Source organism: Salmo trutta, chromosome 20, assembly GCF_901001165.1.
Source record: "Salmo trutta chromosome 20, fSalTru1.1, whole genome shotgun sequence".
NCBI lineage: Eukaryota > Metazoa > Chordata > Actinopteri > Salmoniformes > Salmonidae > Salmo > Salmo trutta.
In genome coordinates, this window is record NC_042976.1 from 1965815 (window position 1) to 1985266 (window position 19452).

Below are 19452 nucleotides of genomic sequence, written 5' to 3' on the forward strand. Positions count from 1 at the left end.
TTGCTCACTATTAAAACAATGTAATGTACACAATACCACTGGACAGGAAAAGGCTTGTTCACTATTAAAACAATGTAATGTACACAATACCACTGGACAGGAAAAGGCTTGTTCACTATTAAAACAATGTAATGTACACAATACCACTGGACAGGAAAAGGCTTGTTCACTATTAAAACAATGTAATGTACACAATACCACTGGACAGGAAAAGGCTTGTTCACTATTAAAACAATGTAATGTACACAATACCACTGGACAGGAAAAGGCTTGTTCACTATTAAAACAATGTAATGTACACAATACCACTGGACAGGAAAAGGCTTGTTCACTATTAAAACAATGTAATGTACACAATACCACTGGACAGGAAAAGGCTTGTTCACTATTAAAACAATGTAATGTACACAATACCACTGGACAGGAAAAGGCTTGTTCACTATTAAAACAATGTAATGTACACAATACCACTGGACAGGAAAAGGCTTGTTCACTATTAAAACAATGTAATGTACACAATACCACTGGACAGGAAAAGGCTTGTTCACTATTAAAACAATGTAATGTACACAATACCACTGGACAGGAAAAGGCTTGCTCACTATTAAAACAATGTAATGTACACAATACCACTGGACAGGAAAAGGCTTGCTCACTATTAAAAATAAGTTGTTTTATTAGACAAGTTAAAAAGATTGATGTTTCGGGCTTCAATGGCCTTCTTCAGAATAATCCCAAAGGGAATGGGCAAGTTCATGTAGGGCATGGGGAAGCCAATTCGGGAGAAAACTCTCACAATACATTACTTTATTAAAGTCATGTATTGTGAATAAACAATGGTTTATTAATAAGTGATATGCAGAAATGGACAGGCACTACCATCATTGGGGTTTTATTAATTCAATAATAAAGTCATCATCATACTAAAAACAAATATTATGTGAAGTAAAATACTGTGAATAAATGATGATTAGAGCCTTATAAAGTGACAGTGATGGGCAGTCACTACATCAATTGTTTTATTCTGTGTTGTTGCAGGATTCAACCCAGATAACACATTTATTGTTAAAAAATAAATACATCGAAACTGAAAGTGAAAAACGTGATTATTTTTCAAAAAACCGAAACCGAACCAACCTCAGAGAATCAGTAAATGCTCAGCACTATTTATGGGAGATGAGAGGTATCTCTTGTGGCTGGAGGAGAGAGGAAAGAGGAGGAGGTGGAGAGAGGAGAAGGGGGAGAGAGGAGGAGAAAGGAGGAGGAGGAGGAGGAGGTGGAGAGAGGAGAAGGGAGGAGAAAGGAGGAGGAGGAGAGAGGAGAAGGGGGAGAGAGGAGGAGAAAGGAGGTGGAGAGAGGAGAAGGTGGAGAAGGAGAAGGGGGAGAGAGGAGGAGAAAGGAGGAGGAGGAGGAGGAGGTGGAGAGAGGAGAAGGGGGAGAGAGGAGAAGGGGGAGAGAGAGGAAGAGAAAGGAGGAGGAGGTGGAGAGAGGAGAAGGGGGAGAGAGGAGGAGAAAGGAGGAGGAGGAGGAGGTGGAGAGAGGAGAAGGGGGAGAGAGGAGGAGAAAGGAGGAGGAGGAGGAGGAGGAGGTGGAGAGAGGAGAAGGGGGAGAGAGGAGAAGGGGGAGAGAGGAGGAGGAGAAAGGAGGAGGAGGTGGAGAGAGGAGAAGGGGGAGAGAGGAAGAGAGATGAAAAGGAGAAGGAATAATCTTGATACTCCTCTGGCTGTGAACCTCGTCTCCAGCTGTAACCTCAGTCAGTCAGACACGCTGCAGGGCATTAGAGGCCAGACTGGCTTCACCACACAGAAATAGCATCATGCAGACTCAGACGTTTACTTCTTAGTCTTGCTCATCACGATAAGAAGCCTGGCTAAATCGAGGCTAGACTCAGAGACTATCCTCTGTAGTTTACGGGTATGATAGAATCATCGGCTGTGTGGAGCTCCCCACATTGTTACTCATAGAAAATATTAATTAATGTCAACTCAAAAGGAATAAGTTAAGTTGATATAAGTTAAGTTGAAGCCCTCGATCTTATCCGGCCATAGACAAACAGGTATGAACCTTATCTCTAAACAGGTTTATTAATGTTAACTCAAAAGGAATACCTGACCTAGCTGCCCCTGACCTAGCTACTTCCTGACCTAGCTGCTTCCTAACCTAGCTGTCCCCTGACCTAGCTGCTTCCTGACCTAGCTGTCCCCTGACCTAGCTGCTTCCTGACCTAGCTGTCCCCTGACCTAGCTGGCCCCTGACCTAGCTGGCCCCAGACCTAGCTGCCCCCTGACCTAGCTGTCCCCTGACCTAGCTGTCCCCTGACCTAGCTGCCCCCTGACCTAGCTGTCCACTGACCTAGCTGCCCCTGACCTAGCTGCCCCCTGACCTAGCTGGCCCCTGACCTAGCTGCCCCCTGACCTAGCTGGCCCCCTGACCTAGCTGGCCCCTGACCTAGCTGCCCCCTGACCTAGCTGCCCCCTGACCTAGCTGTCCCCTGACCTAGCTGTCCCCTGACCTAGCTGCCCCCTGACCTAGCTGCCCCTGACCTAGCTGCCCCTAACCTAGCTGCCCCTGACCTAGCTGCCCCTAACCTAGCTGCCCCCTGACCTAGCTGCCCCTGACCTAGCTGCCCCTAACCTAGCTGCCCCTGACCTAGCTGCCCCTAACCTAGCTGGCCCCTGACCTAGCTGGTCCTGACCTAGCTGGCCCCTGACCTAGCTGGCCCCTGACCTAGCTGCTTCCTGACCTAGCTGCCCCCTGACCTAGCTGCCCCCTGACCTAGCTGGCCCCTGACCTAGCTGGCCCCTGACCTAGCTGCCCCCTGACCTAGCTATCCCCTGACCTAGCTATCCCCTGACCTAGCTGCCCCCTGACCTAGCTGGCCCCTGACCTAGCTGCTTCCTGACCTAGCTGCTTCCTGACCTAGCTGCCCCTGACCTAGCTGGCCCCTGACCTAGCTGCCCCCTAACCTAGCTGTCCCCTGTCCTAGCTACCCCCTAACCTAGCTGGCCCCTAACCTAGCTACCCCTAACCTAGCTGCCCCTAATCTAGCTACCCCTAACCTAGCTGCCCCCTAACCTAGCTGCCCCTGACCTAGCTGCCCCCTAACCTAGATGCCCCTAACCTAGCTGCCCCTGACCTAGCTGCCCCTAACCTAGCTGCTTCCTGACCTAGCTGGCCCCTGACCTAGCTGCCCCCTGTCCTAGCTGGCCCCTGACCTAGCTGGCCCCCCTGACCTAGCTGCCCCCTAACCTAGCTGCCCCTGACCTAGCTGCCCCTGACCTAGCTGCCCCCTGACCTAGCTGCCCCTGACCTAGCTGCCCCCCCTGACCTAGCTGGCCCCTGACCTAGCTGGCCCCTGACCTAGCTGGCCCCTGACCTAGCTGGCCCCTGACCTAGCTGGCCCCTGACCTAGCTGCCCCTGACCTAGCTGGCCCCTGACCTAGCTGGCCCCTGACCTAGCTGCCCCTAACCTAGCTGGCCCCTGACCTAGCTGGCCCCTGACCTAGCTGTCCCCTGACCTAGCTGCCCCTAACCTAGCTGGCCCCTGACCTAGCTGTCCCCTGACCTAGCTGGCCCTGACCTAGCTGCCCCCCCTGACCTAGCTGCCCCTGACCTAGCTGCCCCTGACCTAGCTGCCCCTAACCCAGCATTTAGTATACATGACAAAAGCCCAAATGAAAGTTGTTGATTACATTGTCAGACTGTTATCAAAGTACAGACAGTGTTTCACCTCCTGCTCTATACCGGCTGACTCAGTGCAATCACCATCACTCTCGAAGATATCACTCTCTAAAATATCACTCTCTAAAATATCACTCTCTAAAACATCACTCTCTAAAACATCACTCTCTCTAAAATATCACTCTCTCTAAAATATCACTCTCTAAAATATCACTCTCTAAAACATCACTCTCTCTAAATATCACTCTCTCTAAAATATCACTCTCTCTAAAATATCACTCTCTCTAAAATATCACTCTCTAAAATATCACTCTCTAAAACAACATTCTCTAAAACAACACTCTCTAAAACATCACTCTCTAAAACATCACTCTCTAAAACATCACTCTCTAAAATATCCCTCTCTAAAACATCACTCTCTAAAACAACATTCTCTAAAACAACACTCTCTAAAACATCTCTCTCTAAAACATCACTCTCTAAAATATCACTCTCTAAAATATCACTCTCTAAAACATCACTCTCTAAAACATCACTCTCTAAAACATCACTCTCTAAAATATCACTCTCTAAAATATCACAGCTCTGTGTTTATGGCTCAGTTTTTTTTCTTCTTCGATGGATTCAGTCTGTTGTGACTGTTTAAATGTGAGGAGAGAGTAGTTTCCTTGGCTGCTGTCCAACAGAAGATCAATCCTGAACAAGAGGCTGTTATGGTTCTAGGTCCATTGTCCCCAAATGCACCCTATTCCCTATATAGTGCATTACATTTGACCAGGGCTCATAGGGACTAGGGTACCATCTGGGGGCATAGGGTACCATCTGGGACTGAGCCTTAAAGATGACTATAGAAGGATGAATCAATAGGCCTCTCTACCTGTGCTGTACGGTTTGAAAGCAAGGCAGGGTATAATTAACGATGAAGTACAAGTTAAATCACTTATCAACCTGTGTATATATCAACAGTAGACTGTAGTTGGTAAACCTTCCACCGCATGTCAGACATCAGAAAGACGTTTGGTCTCTGAGCTAGGGGGAATTCCAGCGTTGCAAGTTACGCTTGAAGCCATCGTGGCTGTTTTGACAAGTTCTTTTAGGGTGGGTCAAAGAAAGGTGCATCCCAAATAGCACTTTTTTTAATCCCTACGTTCCCCATGGGCCCTGGTCAAAAAAGTAGTGCACTAAAATATGGAATAGGGTCCCATTTGGTATGCAGACTGAGACTCGACAGCTTTATGACATCAGACTGTTGCTCTAGTTTCTCCTGGCAGACTGAGACTCGACAGCTTTATGACATCAGACTGTTGCTCTAGTTTCTCCTGGCAGACAGAGACTAGACAGCTTTATGACATCATCAGACTGTTGCTCTAGTTTCTCCTGGCAGACAGATACTCCTTTATGACATCAGACTGTTGCTCTAGTTTCTCCTGGCAGACAGAGACTCCTTTATGACATCAGACTGTTGCTCTAGTTTCTCCTGGCAGACAGAGACTCCGCAGCTTTATGACATCAGACTGTTGCTCTAGTTTCTCCTGGCAGACAGAGACTCCTTTATGACATCAGACTGTTGCTCTAGTTTCTCCTGGCAGACAGAGACTCGACAGCTTTATGACATCATCAGACTGTTGCTCTAGTTTCTCCTGGCAGACAGAGACTCCTTTATGACATCAGACTGTTGCTCTAGTTTCTCCTGGCAGACAGAGACTCCTTTATGACATCAGACTGTTGCTCTAGTTTCTCCTGGCAGACAGAGACTCCTTTATGACATCAGACTGTTGCTCTAGTTTCTCCTGGCAGACAGAGACTCGACAGCTTTATGACATCAGACTGTTGCTCTAGTTTCTCCTGGCAGACAGAGACTCCTTTATGACATCAGACTGTTGCTCTAGTTTCTCCTGGCAGACAGAGACTCGACAGCTTTATGACATCATCAGACTGTTGCTCTAGTTTCTCCTGGCAGACAGAGACTCCTTTATGACATCAGACTGTTGCTCTAGTTTCTCCTGGCAGACAGAGACTCCTTTATGACATCAGACTGTTGCTCTAGTTTCTCCTGGCAGACAGAGACTCCTTTATGACATCAGACTGTTGCTCTAGTTTCTCCTGGCAGACAGAGACTCCTTTATGACATCAGACTGTTGCTCTAGTTTCTCCTGGCAGACTGACTGTATATCCTGTACATAACACCACACGATGAAACCACCAATCATTAGTCGGGCTGTTTGTTCTCCAGTATATTTCCCGATCTCCATCGTTGTCTGAATCTGAGCTAATCTGAGAGAAAGTTAACCCAGAACTGTACTGAACAAAAATATAAATGAAACATGCAACAATTTCAAAGATTTGCCATGGAAGAACTGGGACCTTTTCAGCTCCCAGGAATTGTGTACAGGACCTTACGACACGAGGCTGTGCATTATCATGCTGAAACATGAGGTGATGGCGGTGGATGAATGGCACGACAATGGGACTCAGGATCTCGTCATGGTATCTCTGTGCATTGAAATTTCCATCGATAAAATGCATTTGTGTTTGTTGTCCGTAGCTTATGCCTGCACCATACCATAACCCCACCTCCACAATGGGGCCCATACCATAACCCCACCTCCACCATGGGGCCCATACCATAACCCCACCTCCACCATGGGGCCCATACCATAACCCCACCTCCACCATGGGGCACTCTGTTCACAACGTTGACATCAGCAAACCGCTCGCCAACACGACGCCTTACACGTGGTCTATGGTTGCTCGCTCCCTTAACTTTACACATCTGTGGCATTGTGTTGCCCATTTTAAAGTGGCCTTTTATTGTCCCCCAGCACAAGGTGCACCTGTGTAATGATCATGCTGTTTTAATCATCTTCTTGATATGCCACACCTGTCAGGTGGGTGGATTATCTTGGCAGAGGAGAAATGCCCCACTAACAGGGATGTAAACAAATTTCTGCAAAACATTTGAGAGAAATAAGCTTTTTGTGTGTATGGAACATTTCTGGGATCTTTTATTTCAGCTCATGAAACACGGGACCAACACTTTACATGTTGTTATATATTTTTGTTCAGTGTAGATATTCCTACTGGGTTGAATTCTTGTAAAAGAGGGTCAGTATGTTTTGAAACTTCTCTGTTCCTGTCTTTACTGACCTTGACCTTACTCCGTGACCTCTAACCCCTGCAGACGGTGGGAGCGACGGACTGGGAGATGTTCCAGATAGGGGATCGGTACTTCCTGGCGGTGGCTAACGGCCAGAAACTGAACGAGAGAGGCCCTAGTCACTACAACATCAACTCGACCATCTACGAGCTGAACATGATCACACAGACCTTCATCAAGTTCCAGGACATCGTCACAAACAGGTTAGCCCACTGAGCCACATCAGAGGGTATTCAGTCCTCTATAAAAGCCTCGTTTTTATCCTTTATAATGTATTCTTTACCTCTTTGTCCACTCTCCCATTCAATTTAGTCAGACACATGAACAACAAACCTGGAACGAACCTGGTACACTCCTGGTACAGACCTGGTACAAACCTGGTACAAACCTGATACACTCCTGGTACAAACCTGGTGCAAACCTGGTACACTCCTGGTACAAACCTGGTGCAAACCTGGTACACTCCTGGTACAAACCTGATACACTCCTGGTACAAACCTGGTACAAACCTGGTACACTCCTGGTACACTCCTGGTACAGACCTGGTACAAACCTGGTACAAACCTGATACACTCCTGGTACAAACCTGGTACAAACCTGATACACTCCTGGTACACTCCTGGTACAAACCTGGTACACTCCTGGTACACTCCTGGTACACACCTGGTACACTCCTGGTACACTCCTGGTACAAACCTGGTACAAACCTGGTACAAACCTGATACACTCCTGGTACAAACCTGGTACACTCCTGGTGCCTAAACCCTCCCCTGTGTTTTGATCTTTGCAGTGCGGTGGACTGGGAATTCTTCTCGGTGGGTGAAGAGAAGTTCCTTGTTGTGGCCAATTCTCACGATGGATCCTCGTACTCTTTAAACAGTGTTATATACAGGTGAGGTATTCTTTAAACAGTGGTATATACAGGTGAGGTATTCTTTAAACAGTGGTATATACAGGTGAGGTATTCTTTAAACAGTGGTATATACAGGTGAGGTACTGGTATATACAGGTGAGGTATTCTTTAAACAGTGGTATATACAGGTGAGGTATTCTTTAAACAGTGTTATATACAGGTGAGGTACTGGTATATACAGGTGAGGTATTCTTTAAACAGTGGTATATACAGGTGAGGTACTGGTATATACAGGTGAGGTATTCTTTAAACAGTGTTATATACAGGTGAGGTACTCTTTAAACAGTGTTATATACAGGTGAGGTATTCTTTAAACAGTGGTATATACAGGTGAGGTACTGGTATATACAGGTGAGGTATTCTTTAAACAGTGGTATATACAGGTGAGGTATTCTTTAAACAGTGTTATATACAGGTGAGGTACTGGTATATACAGGTGAGGTACTCTTTAAACAGTGGTATATACAGGTGAGGTATTCTTTAAACAGTGTTATATACAGGTGAGGTACTGGTATATACAGGTGAGGTACTCTTTAAACAGTGTTATATACAGGTGAGGTATTCTTTAAACAGTGTTATATACAGGTGAGGTATTCTTTAAACAGTGTTATATACAGGTGAGGTACTGGTATATACAGGTGAGGTATTCTTTAAACAGTGGTATATACAGGTGAGGTATTCTTTAAACAGTGGTATATACAGGTGAGGTACTCTTTAAACAGTGTTATATAAAGGTGAGGTATTCTTTAAACAGTGGTATATACAGGTGAGGTACTCTTTAAACAGTGTTATATACAGGTGAGGTACTCTTTAAACAGTGTTATATACAGGTGAGGTACTGGTATATACAGGTGAGGTATTCTTTAAAAAGTGTTATATACAGGTGAGGTATTCTTTAAACAGTGGTATATACAGGTGAGGTACTCTTTAAACAGTGTTATATACAGGTGAGGTATTCTTTAAACAGTGGTATATACAGGTGAGGTACTGGTATATACAGGTGAGGTATTCTTTAAACAGTGGTATATACAGGTGAGGTATTCTTTAAACAGTGTTATATACAGGTGAGGTACTGGTATATACAGGTGAGGTACTCTTTAAACAGTGGTATATACAGGTGAGGTATTCTTTAAACAGTGTTATATACAGGTGAGGTACTGGTATATACAGGTGAGGTACTCTTTAAACAGTGTTATATACAGGTGAGGTATTCTTTAAACAGTGTTATATACAGGTGAGGTATTCTTTAAACAGTGTTATATACAGGTGAGGTACTGGTATATACAGGTGAGGTATTCTTTAAACAGTGGTATATACAGGTGAGGTATTCTTTAAACAGTGTTATATACAGGTGAGGTACTCTTTAAACAGTGGTATATACAGGTGAGGTACTCTTTAAACAGTGTTATATAAAGGTGAGGTATTCTTTAAACAGTGGTATATACAGGTGAGGTACTCTTTAAACAGTGTTATATACAGGTGAGGTACTCTTTAAACAGTGTTATATACAGGTGAGGTATTCTTTAAACAGTGTTATATACAGGTGAGGTATTCTTTAAACAGTGGTATATACAGGTGAGGTATTCTTTAAACAGTGGTATATACAGGTGAGGTACTCTTTAAACAGTGTTATATAAAGGTGAGGTATTCTTTAAACAGTGGTATATACAGGTGAGGTACTCTTTAAACAGTGTTATATACAGGTGAGGTACTCTTTAAACAGTGTTATATACAGGTGAGGTACTGGTATATACAGGTGAGGTATTCTTTAAAAAGTGTTATATACAGGTGAGGTATTCTTTAAACAGTGGTATATACAGGTGAGGTACTCTTTAAACAGTGTTATATACAGGTGAGGTATTCTTTAAACAGTGGTATATACAGGTGAGGTACTGGTATATACAGGTGAGGTATTCTTTAAACAGTGGTATATACAGGTGAGGTATTCTTTAAACAGTGTTATATACAGGTGAGGTACTGGTATATACAGGTGAGGTACTCTTTAAACAGTGGTATATACAGGTGAGGTATTCTTTAAACAGTGTTATATACAGGTGAGGTACTGGTATATACAGGTGAGGTACTCTTTAAACAGTGTTATATACAGGTGAGGTATTCTTTAAACAGTGTTATATACAGGTGAGGTATTCTTTAAACAGTGTTATATACAGGTGAGGTACTGGTATATACAGGTGAGGTATTCTTTAAACAGTGGTATATACAGGTGAGGTATTCTTTAAACAGTGTTATATACAGGTGAGGTACTCTTTAAACAGTGGTATATACAGGTGAGGTACTCTTTAAACAGTGTTATATAAAGGTGAGGTATTCTTTAAACAGTGGTATATACAGGTGAGGTACTCTTTAAACAGTGTTATATACAGGTGAGGTACTCTTTAAACAGTGTTATATACAGGTGAGGTACTGGTATATACAGGTGAGGTATTCTTTAAAAAGTGTTATATACAGGTGAGGTATTCTTTAAACAGTGGTATATACAGGTGAGGTACTCTTTAAACAGTGTTATATACAGGTGAGGTACTGGTATATACAGGTGAGGTACTCTTTAAACAGTGGTATATACAGGTGAGGTACTGGTATATACAGGTGAGGTACTCTTTAAACAGTGTTATATACAGGTGAGGTATTCTTTAAACAGTGTTATATACAGGTGAGGTACTGGTATATACAGGTGAGGTATTCTTTAAACAGTGTTATATACAGGTGAGGTACTCTTTAAACAGTGTTATATACAGGTGAGGTATTCTTTAAACAGTGTTATATACAAGTGAGGTATTCTTTAAACAGTGGTATATACAGGTGAGGTACTGGTATATACAGGTGAGGTATTCTTTAAACAGTGTTATATAAAGGTGAGGTACTGGTATATACAGGTGAGGTATTCTTTAAACAGTGGTATATACAGGTGAGGTATTCTTTAAACAGTGTTATATACAGGTGAGGTACTGGTATATACAGGTGAGGTACTCTTTAAACAGTGTTATATACAGGTGAGGTATTCTTTAAACAGTGTTATATACAGGTGAGGTATTCTTTAAACAGTGTTATATACAGGTGAGGTACTGGTATATACAGGTGAGGTATTCTTTAAACAGTGTTATATACAGGTGAGGTATTCTTTAAACAGTGTTATATACAGCTGAGGTACTGGTATATACAGGTGAGGTACTCTTTAAACAGTGTTATATACAGGTGAGGTACTGGTATATACAGGTGAGGTACTCTTTAAACAGTGGTATATACAGGTGAGGTACTCTTTAAACAGTGGTATATACAGGTGAGGTACTGGTATATACAGGTGAGGTACTCTTTAAACAGTGGTATATACAGGTGAGGTATTCTTTAAACAGTGGTATATACAGGTGAGGTATTCTTTAAACAGTGTTATATACAGGTGAGGTAATCTTTAAACAGTGTTTCATACAGGTGAGGTACTGGTATATACAGGTGAGGTATTCTTTAAACAGTGGTATATACAGGTGAGGTATTCTTTAAACAGTGTTATATACAGGTGAGGTACTGGTATATACAGGTGAGGTACTCTTTAAACAGTGTTATATACAGGTGAGGTACTGGTATATACAGGTGAGGTACTCTTTAAACAGTGTTATATACAGGTGAGGTATTCTTTAAACAGTGTTATATACAGGTGAGGTATTCTTTAAACAGTGTTATATACAGGTGAGGTACTGGTATATACAGGTGAGGTATTCTTTAAACAGTGTTATATACAGGTGAGGTATTCTTTAAACAGTGTTATATACAGGTGAGGTACTGGTATATACAGGTGAGGTATTCTTTAAACAGTGGTATATACAGGTGAGGTATGCTTTAAACAGTGTTATATACAGGTGAGGTACTGGTATATACAGGTGAGGTACTCTTTAAACAGTGTTATATACAGGTGAGGTACTGGTATATACAGGTGAGGTACTCTTTAAACAGTGGTATATAAAGGTGAGGTACTCTTTAAACAGTGTTATATACAGGTGAGGTACTGGTATATACAGGTGAGGTATTCTTTAAACAGTGGTATATACAGGTGAGGTACTCTTTAAACAGTGGTATATACAGGTGAGGTACTGGTATATACAGGTGAGGTACTCTTTAAACAGTGTTATATACAGGTGAGGTACTCTTTAAACAGTGTTATATACAGGTGAGGTACTCTTTAAACAGTGTTATATACAGGTGAGGTACTGGTATATACAGGTGAGGAATTCTTTAAACAGTGGTATATACAGGTGAGGTATTCTTTAAACAGTGTTATATACAGGTGAGGTACTGGTATATACAGGTGAGGTACTCTTTAAACAGTGTTATATACAGGTGAGGTACTCTTTAAACAGTGTTATATACAGGTGAGGTACTCTTTAAACAGTGTTATATACAGGTGAGGTACTGGTATATACAGGTGAGGTATTCTTTAAACAGTGTTATATACAGGTGAGGTACTGGTATATACAGGTGAGGTACTCTTTAAACAGTGTTATATACAGGTGAGGTACTCAAACAGTGTTATATACAGGTGAGGTACTGGTATATACAGGTGAGGTATTCTTTAAACAGTGGTATATACAGGTGAGGTACTGGTATATACAGGTGAGGTACTCTTTAAACAGTGTTATATACAGGTGAGGTACTGGTATATACAGGTGAGGTACTCTTTAAACAGTGTTATATACAGGTGAGGTACTCTTTAAACAGTGTTATATACAGGTGAGGTACTCTTTAAACAGTGTTATATACAGGTGAGGTACTGGTATATACAGGTGAGGTATTCTTTAAACAGTGTTATATACAGGTGAGGTACTGGTATATACAGGTGAGGTACTCTTTAAACAGTGTTATATACAGGTGAGGTACTCAAACAGTGTTATATACAGGTGAGGTACTGGTATATACAGGTGAGGTATTCTTTAAACAGTGGTATATACAGGTGAGGTACTGGTATATACAGGTGAGGTACTCTTTAAACAGTGTTATATACAGGTGAGGTACTGGTATATACAGGTGAGGTGTTCTTTAAACAGTGTTATATACAGGTGAGGTACTCTTTAAACAGTGTTATATACAGGTGAGGTACTCAAACAGTGTTATATACAGGTGAGGTACTGGTATATACAGGTGAGGTACTCTTTAAACAGTGTTATATACAGGTGAGGTATTCTTTAAACAGTGGTATATACAGGTGAGGTACTGGTATATACAGGTGAGGTACTCTTTAAACAGTGTTATATACAGGTGAGGTATTCTTTAAACAGTGTTATATACAGGTGAGGTACTCTTTAAACAGTGTTATATACAGGTGAGGTACTCAAACAGTGTTATATACAGGTGAGGTACTGGTATATACAGGTGAGGTACTCTTTAAACAGTGTTATATACAGGTGAGGTATTCTTTAAACAGTGGTATATACAGGTGAGGTACTGGTATATACAGGTGAGGTACTCTTTAAACAGTGTTATATACAGGTGAGGTACTCTTTAAACAGTGTTATATACAGGTGAGGTACTGGTATATACAGGTGAGGTATTCTTTAAACAGTGTTATATACAGATGAGGTACTCTTTAAACAGTGTTATATACAGGTGAGGTACTGGTATATACAGGTGAGGTATTCTTTAAACAGTGTTATATACAGGTGAGGTACTGGTATATACAGGTGAGGTACTCTTTAAACAGTGTTATATACAGGTGAGGTACTCTTTAAACAGTGTTATATACAGGTGAGGTACTGGTATATACAGGTGAGGTACTCTTTAAACAGTGGTATATACAGGTGAGGTATTCTTTAAACAGTGGTATATACAGGTGAGGTACTCTTTAAACAGTGGTATATACAGGTGAGGTATTCTTTAAACAGTGTTATATAAAGGTGAGGTATTCTTTTAAACAGTGGTATATACAGGTGAGGTACTCTTTAAACAGTGTTATATACAGGTGAGGTACTCTTTTAAACAGTGTTATATAAAGGTGAGGTATTCTTTTAAACAGTGGTATATACAGGTGAGGTATTCTTTAAACAGTGTTATATAAAGGTGGGGTATTCTTTTAAACAGTGGTATATACAGGTGAGGTACTGGTATATACAGGTGAGGTATTCTTTAAACAGTGTTATATACAGGTGAGGTACTGGTATATACAGGTGAGGTATTCTTTAAACAGTGTTATATACAGGTGAGGTATTCTTTAAACAGTGTTATATACAGGTGAGGTACTGGTATATACAGGTGAGGTATTCTTTAAACAGTGTTATATACAGGTGAGGTACTGGTATATACAGGTGAGGTACTCTTTAAACAGTGTTATATACAGGTGAGGTACTCTTTAAACAGTGTTATATACAGGTGAGGTACTCTTTAAACAGTGGTATATACAGGTGAGGTACTCTTTAAACAGTGGTATATACAGGTGAGGTATTCTTTAAACAGTGTTATATAAAGGTGAGGTACTCTTTAAACAGTGGTATATACAGGTGAGGTACTCTTTAAACAGTGTTATATACAGGTGAGGTACTCTTTAAACAGTGGTATATACAGGTGAGGTATTCTTTAAACAGTGTTATATACAGGTGAGGTACTGGTATATACAGGTGAGGTATTCTTTAAACAGTGTTATATAAAGGTGAGGTACTCTTTAAACAGTGGCATTTTGTTGTGTTAAAAGTCCTTACAGTAAGGGGTTAACTGTGGTAAATGACTCAAAGGACTTTAATTAATATGAAGTGAAAACATAAATAGTTGAACCTATTTCCTGCTGTGCTTGTCCCTCCAGGTGGCAGGGATATGAGGGTTTTGTCCCTATCCACCGCCTCCCAACCATCGGCTGTACGGACTGGGAATATTTCAATACCACAGCAGGCTCCTTTCTCGTCTATTCCAGTGCCACATCTCCCCTGTCTAAAGTCTTCAGACTGAAGACTTACTGATTCCTCACTGTTCGTGACGCTCCTCTATCTGAGCCTGTTAGAGAAACACGACGTAGTGGGGAATGAATTACAGATTATTCTAGTCTTGCCTGGATAGACTCGGGTTTGTTTTTCCTCTCCAAGTTGTGATCTCTGTTGAGATCCAGAATATACTACTTTTAAAACCAACGAGAGAGATGATGTTGCAGCATGAGAGAGATGTTGTTGCAGCATGAGAGAGATGATGTTGCAGCATGAGAGAGATGTTGTTGCAGCATGAGAGAGATGATGTTGCAGCATGAGAGAGATGTTGTTGCAGCATGAGAGAGATGATGTTGCAGCATGAGAGAGATGTTGTTGCAGCATGAGAGAGATGTTGTTGCAGCATGAGAGAGATGATGTTGCAGCATGAGAGAGATGTTGTTGCAGCATGAGAGAGATGATGTTGCAGCATGAGAGAGATGTTGTTGCAGCATGAGAGAGTGGGGGAAAGGAGGGGAAGGAAAGTGTGATGTCGCTTTGTAAACAACTTTACACTATAAGAGGGACACATTTCTAAGTTTATTCGGCACTTGAACAGGATACAACAGGTGTAAAACTGTACGGCGAAATTCACTGAGAGCTCTAACCCACAATTCAGTGATGATAATATATAATAAAACATTAAAGTAAGAATTAACCCATAAGAACAACGATTTTGAGTTAAAGAAACATGAGAACGCAAGTATTTACAGGTCAGTACCAGTTCCTTATTCAATGTCCAGGGGTCCTGGAGTGGTTGTATAGACAGGTCAGTACCTTATTCAATGTCCTGGAGTGGTTGATGTAGGTTTATACATAGGAAGTGATTGGTCGTAGGATGCACATGTAAACAGGGCTGAAAGGCGACTGGTAGCAGGAGTATATACATATTTATGATAATATAGAGGTATTTATTATAATCTGCAACATTTCAACGTTTAAAATACCAAGAGTCCTTGTAATTTACAGCATTGCCCTCACTCGGTCAACAAAACATTTTGCTAAAGTTACCCAATTAGCTGGAAGGATGAGGGGAAAAGTTCTTTGTCTCACGCAGTGCTCAAGTTTATAACGTCTGTCAGTCAAAACCTCATACAGAGCTGTGATGTCACAGAGCCAGAGCTGTGATGTCACAGAGCCAGAGCTGTGATGTCACAGAGCCAGAGCTGTGATGTCACAGAGCCAGAGCTGTGATGTCACGTATAGCACGTCACTGTACAGCCACTGCGTTCCAATTTAGGCGTTTATCAGTGCCCGAATCTGATATTTTCAATCCGTGTACGAGTGCAAAAAGGGCTATGACCTTCGTGATGTGGACACCCGAGGAACTTGAAGCTCTTGACACTCCACTGCGGCCCCGTTGATGTGGATGGGGGTGTACACCCCCTCCTGTTTCCTGTTTCCTGTAGTCCACCATTAGCTCCTGTAGTCCACCATTAGCTCCTTGGTCTTACTGATGTTGAGGGAGAGGAGGTTGTTGTCCAGGAACCACACTGACAGTTCTCTGACCACCTCCCTGTATGGCTGTCTCATCGGCATTTGTAATCACGCCTACCAATCGTCCCAACCGTCGTGCCGTCAGCAAACTTGATGATGGAGTTGGAGTCATGCACGGCAACACACAGTCGTTGGTAAACAGGAAGTACAGGAGGGGGCTAAGCACACACCCCTGAGGGGCCCCTGTGTTGAGGGTCAGCTTAGCGGAGGTGTTGTTGCCTACCCTTACCACCTGGGGGGGGGGGGGGGCGACCTATCAGGAAGTCCAGGATCCAGTTACAGAGGGAGGTGTTTAGACCCAGGGTCCTTAGCTTGGTGACAAGTTTGTAGGGGGGGAGAGAGGGCAGTGTGAAGTGCAATTGAGATTGCATCGTCTGTGGATCTGTTGAGGCGGTGTGCAGAGCCTTCCCTGTGGCTCAGTTGGTAGAGCATGGTGTTTGCAACGCCAGCATGGTGTGGGCAACGCCAGGGTTGTGGGTTCGATTCCCACGGGGCCAGTACAACAACAACAAAAAAGTATGAAATGTATTCATTCACTACTGTAAGTCGCTCTGGATAAGAGCGTCTGCTAAATGACTAAAATCTAAATGTAAAAATGGTGTGTAAATTGGAGTGGCTCTAGGGTGTCTGGGATGGTGGAGTTGATGTGAGCCATAACCAGCCTCTCAAAGCACTTCATGATTACAGATGTAAATGATACAGGGCGGTTAGTCATTGTGACATGAAGCCTCAGAGTTCTTAGGAACAGGAATGATGGTGGTCAGTTTAAAACATGTGGGGATTACAGACTGGGACAAGGAGAGGTTCAAAATTACCCTTAAGATGTCTGCCAGCTGCTCTGAGAACGCGCCCTGGAATATCGCCTGGCTCCGTGGCCTTGCGAGTGTTGACCGGATTAAAAACCTTACTCACGTCTGCCTTGGAGAGCAAGATCACCCGGTCCTCTGGGACGGCGTGGGTTCTCGTGCACGGCTTGGTGTTGCTTTGTTGAAACGTGCATAAAATGCATTGAGTTCGTCTGGTAAAGAGGTATCGTAATAGGATTCAACCTTGTTCCTTTAGAGGGAGTAATAGACCTTTTCTCATTTAAATCATAAGACCACATAACCAAATTAATGTATACACCTTTATATAGAAATGAAAGGATTCTAAATGACGTAATATGACCTAATAAACAGATATTTGCATAACCAAAGAAAGATAGAAACTGGCTCTGAAAGGGGAAGAAAGAGAAGATGGAATGTGTGCTGTTTGTTTGTTTGTTGTAATTTACAACTTCATATAAAGCTTGAGAGTTAAACGGAACTGCTTCAGCAAAGACACATGGGAAAGGAGAAGTGTGTTGGTCTAGAAATAACAGCTGAATAGAAAGCATGAGAATGAGATTCAAATGTAGGGTGTGTCATTGGCCCAGTGCTACCAAAGGTTTTAATCTGGGTATGATCTACTATGAAACTGAACTGCTATAGCAAAGGAATCCAAGCTGGACAATTACCTAACAGTTAGTCTCTCGTGTCATGACAGACTTCTAGGTTCCAAGATGACAGACTTCTAGGTTCCCGAGATGACAGACTTCTAGGTTCCAAGATGACAGACTTCTAGGTTCCCGAGATGACAGACTTCTAGGTTCCCAGATGACAGACTTCTAGGTTCCCAGATGACAGACTTCTAGGTTCCCGAGATGACAGACTTCTAGGTTCCCAGATGACAGACTTCTAGGTTCCCGAGATGACAGACTTCTAGGTTCCCAGATGACAGACTTCTAGGTTCCCAGATGACAGACTTCTAGGTTCCCGAGATGGCAGACTTCTAGGTTCCGAGATGACAGACTTCTAGGTTCCCAGATGACAGACTTCTAGGTTCCCGAGATGACCGACTTCTAGGTCCCCAGATGACAGACTTCAAAGATTAGACTTCAAAGTCTAAAACGACATTGTATTTATAATATTGAGTCGTCATTTTTTTTGCTTTGCATTGCATTCAAATTGAAGGCTTGAATTCTTGATTGCCTCTAGAATAAACGTGAGAGTTTTATACCGTGCCATGATTTTTAGCTGCTGTCTTGCCATTGTAATAATATAGCTCGTAAATAATTACAATATTATCATAATTAAAAAAATAATATCTCTTTTATATGTGGTTATTTACAGTAATTTATTAGCTTAACTAGAAACATTTGATGGGTTTCACATATTATGTCAATGTGTTAAAGGATACCATAATGCACTGCATCTAAATACACTTGTATGTTATATTGGGTATCTGACGTTCATCAATGTAAAAATGAAGAAATATTAAGATGTTGTCCAGGAAATGTATAGAGTCCTTCATTTGTCCTGTCTAGATAGGGAATATCACAAGCAAAATCAGGTGTTTTATGTCTATGGTGCAGTGTATGTTAAACATGAAAGTGTATACTTTGTTGGACAATTCTGTGTATTATCTGTACTGCCTACTAATGCTATTCTGTACCCGCTTACACTGTACATCCTGAAAATATAAGCTACTGAGGAAAGGCTCCTGCATTCACCACCCTATGAGTGGTCTAGCTATAATATTTGTTCTTGTAGTTCAAAATGTTGTTTTAAATAAAAATTATTTATACTCTTTGTGTCTTTACAATGATTTAAATACAATTTTGTGACTTTGGCCCAACATACCAGCTGCTCTGGTCGTCTTGTGTTTCTGTTACTGTAGAGCTGTGCCACCTGCTGGAGATATGATCAGTGATTTATATATATACACTAGATGACGTATAGAGGGTGGTGTTTTGATGCCACCGTGCCTCTATCTTGGCTCTCCCCCCACCAGTGTGCTGATGCCTCCGTGCCTCCATCTTGGCTCTCCCCCCACCAGTGTTTTGATGCCGCCGTGCCTCCATCTTGGCTCTCCCCCCACCATTGTTTTGACGCCACCGTGCCTCCATCTTGGCTCTCCCCCACCAGTGTTTTGATGCCACCGTGCCTCCATCTTGGCTCTCCCCCACCAGTGTAAAACATATTTTGGAAGTTATAGAAATGCATGTATTAATGTCTACATGTGTTTTTTCCATGTTTATTCTATTACAGACACCTTAATGCATACTTTTACATTGTATTATGTGAGCTGAACATACAAATTCTAAAATATATAAAAACATTTTTCTTAAAGTTCTGATGTTACTGTCCCCACTACAACAACAAAATACTTAAATACATGTTATTTTGTCCTTGAAACATTTAATTGAAATACTGTGGAATTCCATTCATTCC

General features: G+C 42.1%; 1 protein-coding gene across 1 annotated transcript in view; it reads left to right on the forward strand.

Moving 5' to 3' along the window:
- The window catches only part of LOC115156261 (thrombospondin-type laminin G domain and EAR repeat-containing protein), a 50633-nt gene extending 35705 nt beyond the window's left edge, over positions 1-14928 (forward strand). The window contains exons 9-11 of the mRNA XM_029703719.1: positions 6863-7041; positions 7629-7730; positions 14551-14928. Of these exons, the coding sequence (XP_029559579.1) occupies positions 6863-7041; positions 7629-7730; positions 14551-14704 (435 nt within the window). The 3' untranslated portion in view covers positions 14705-14928. The remainder of the gene's footprint in view (positions 1-6862; positions 7042-7628; positions 7731-14550) is intronic.
- The last annotated feature ends 4524 nt before the right edge of the window (positions 14929-19452 follow it).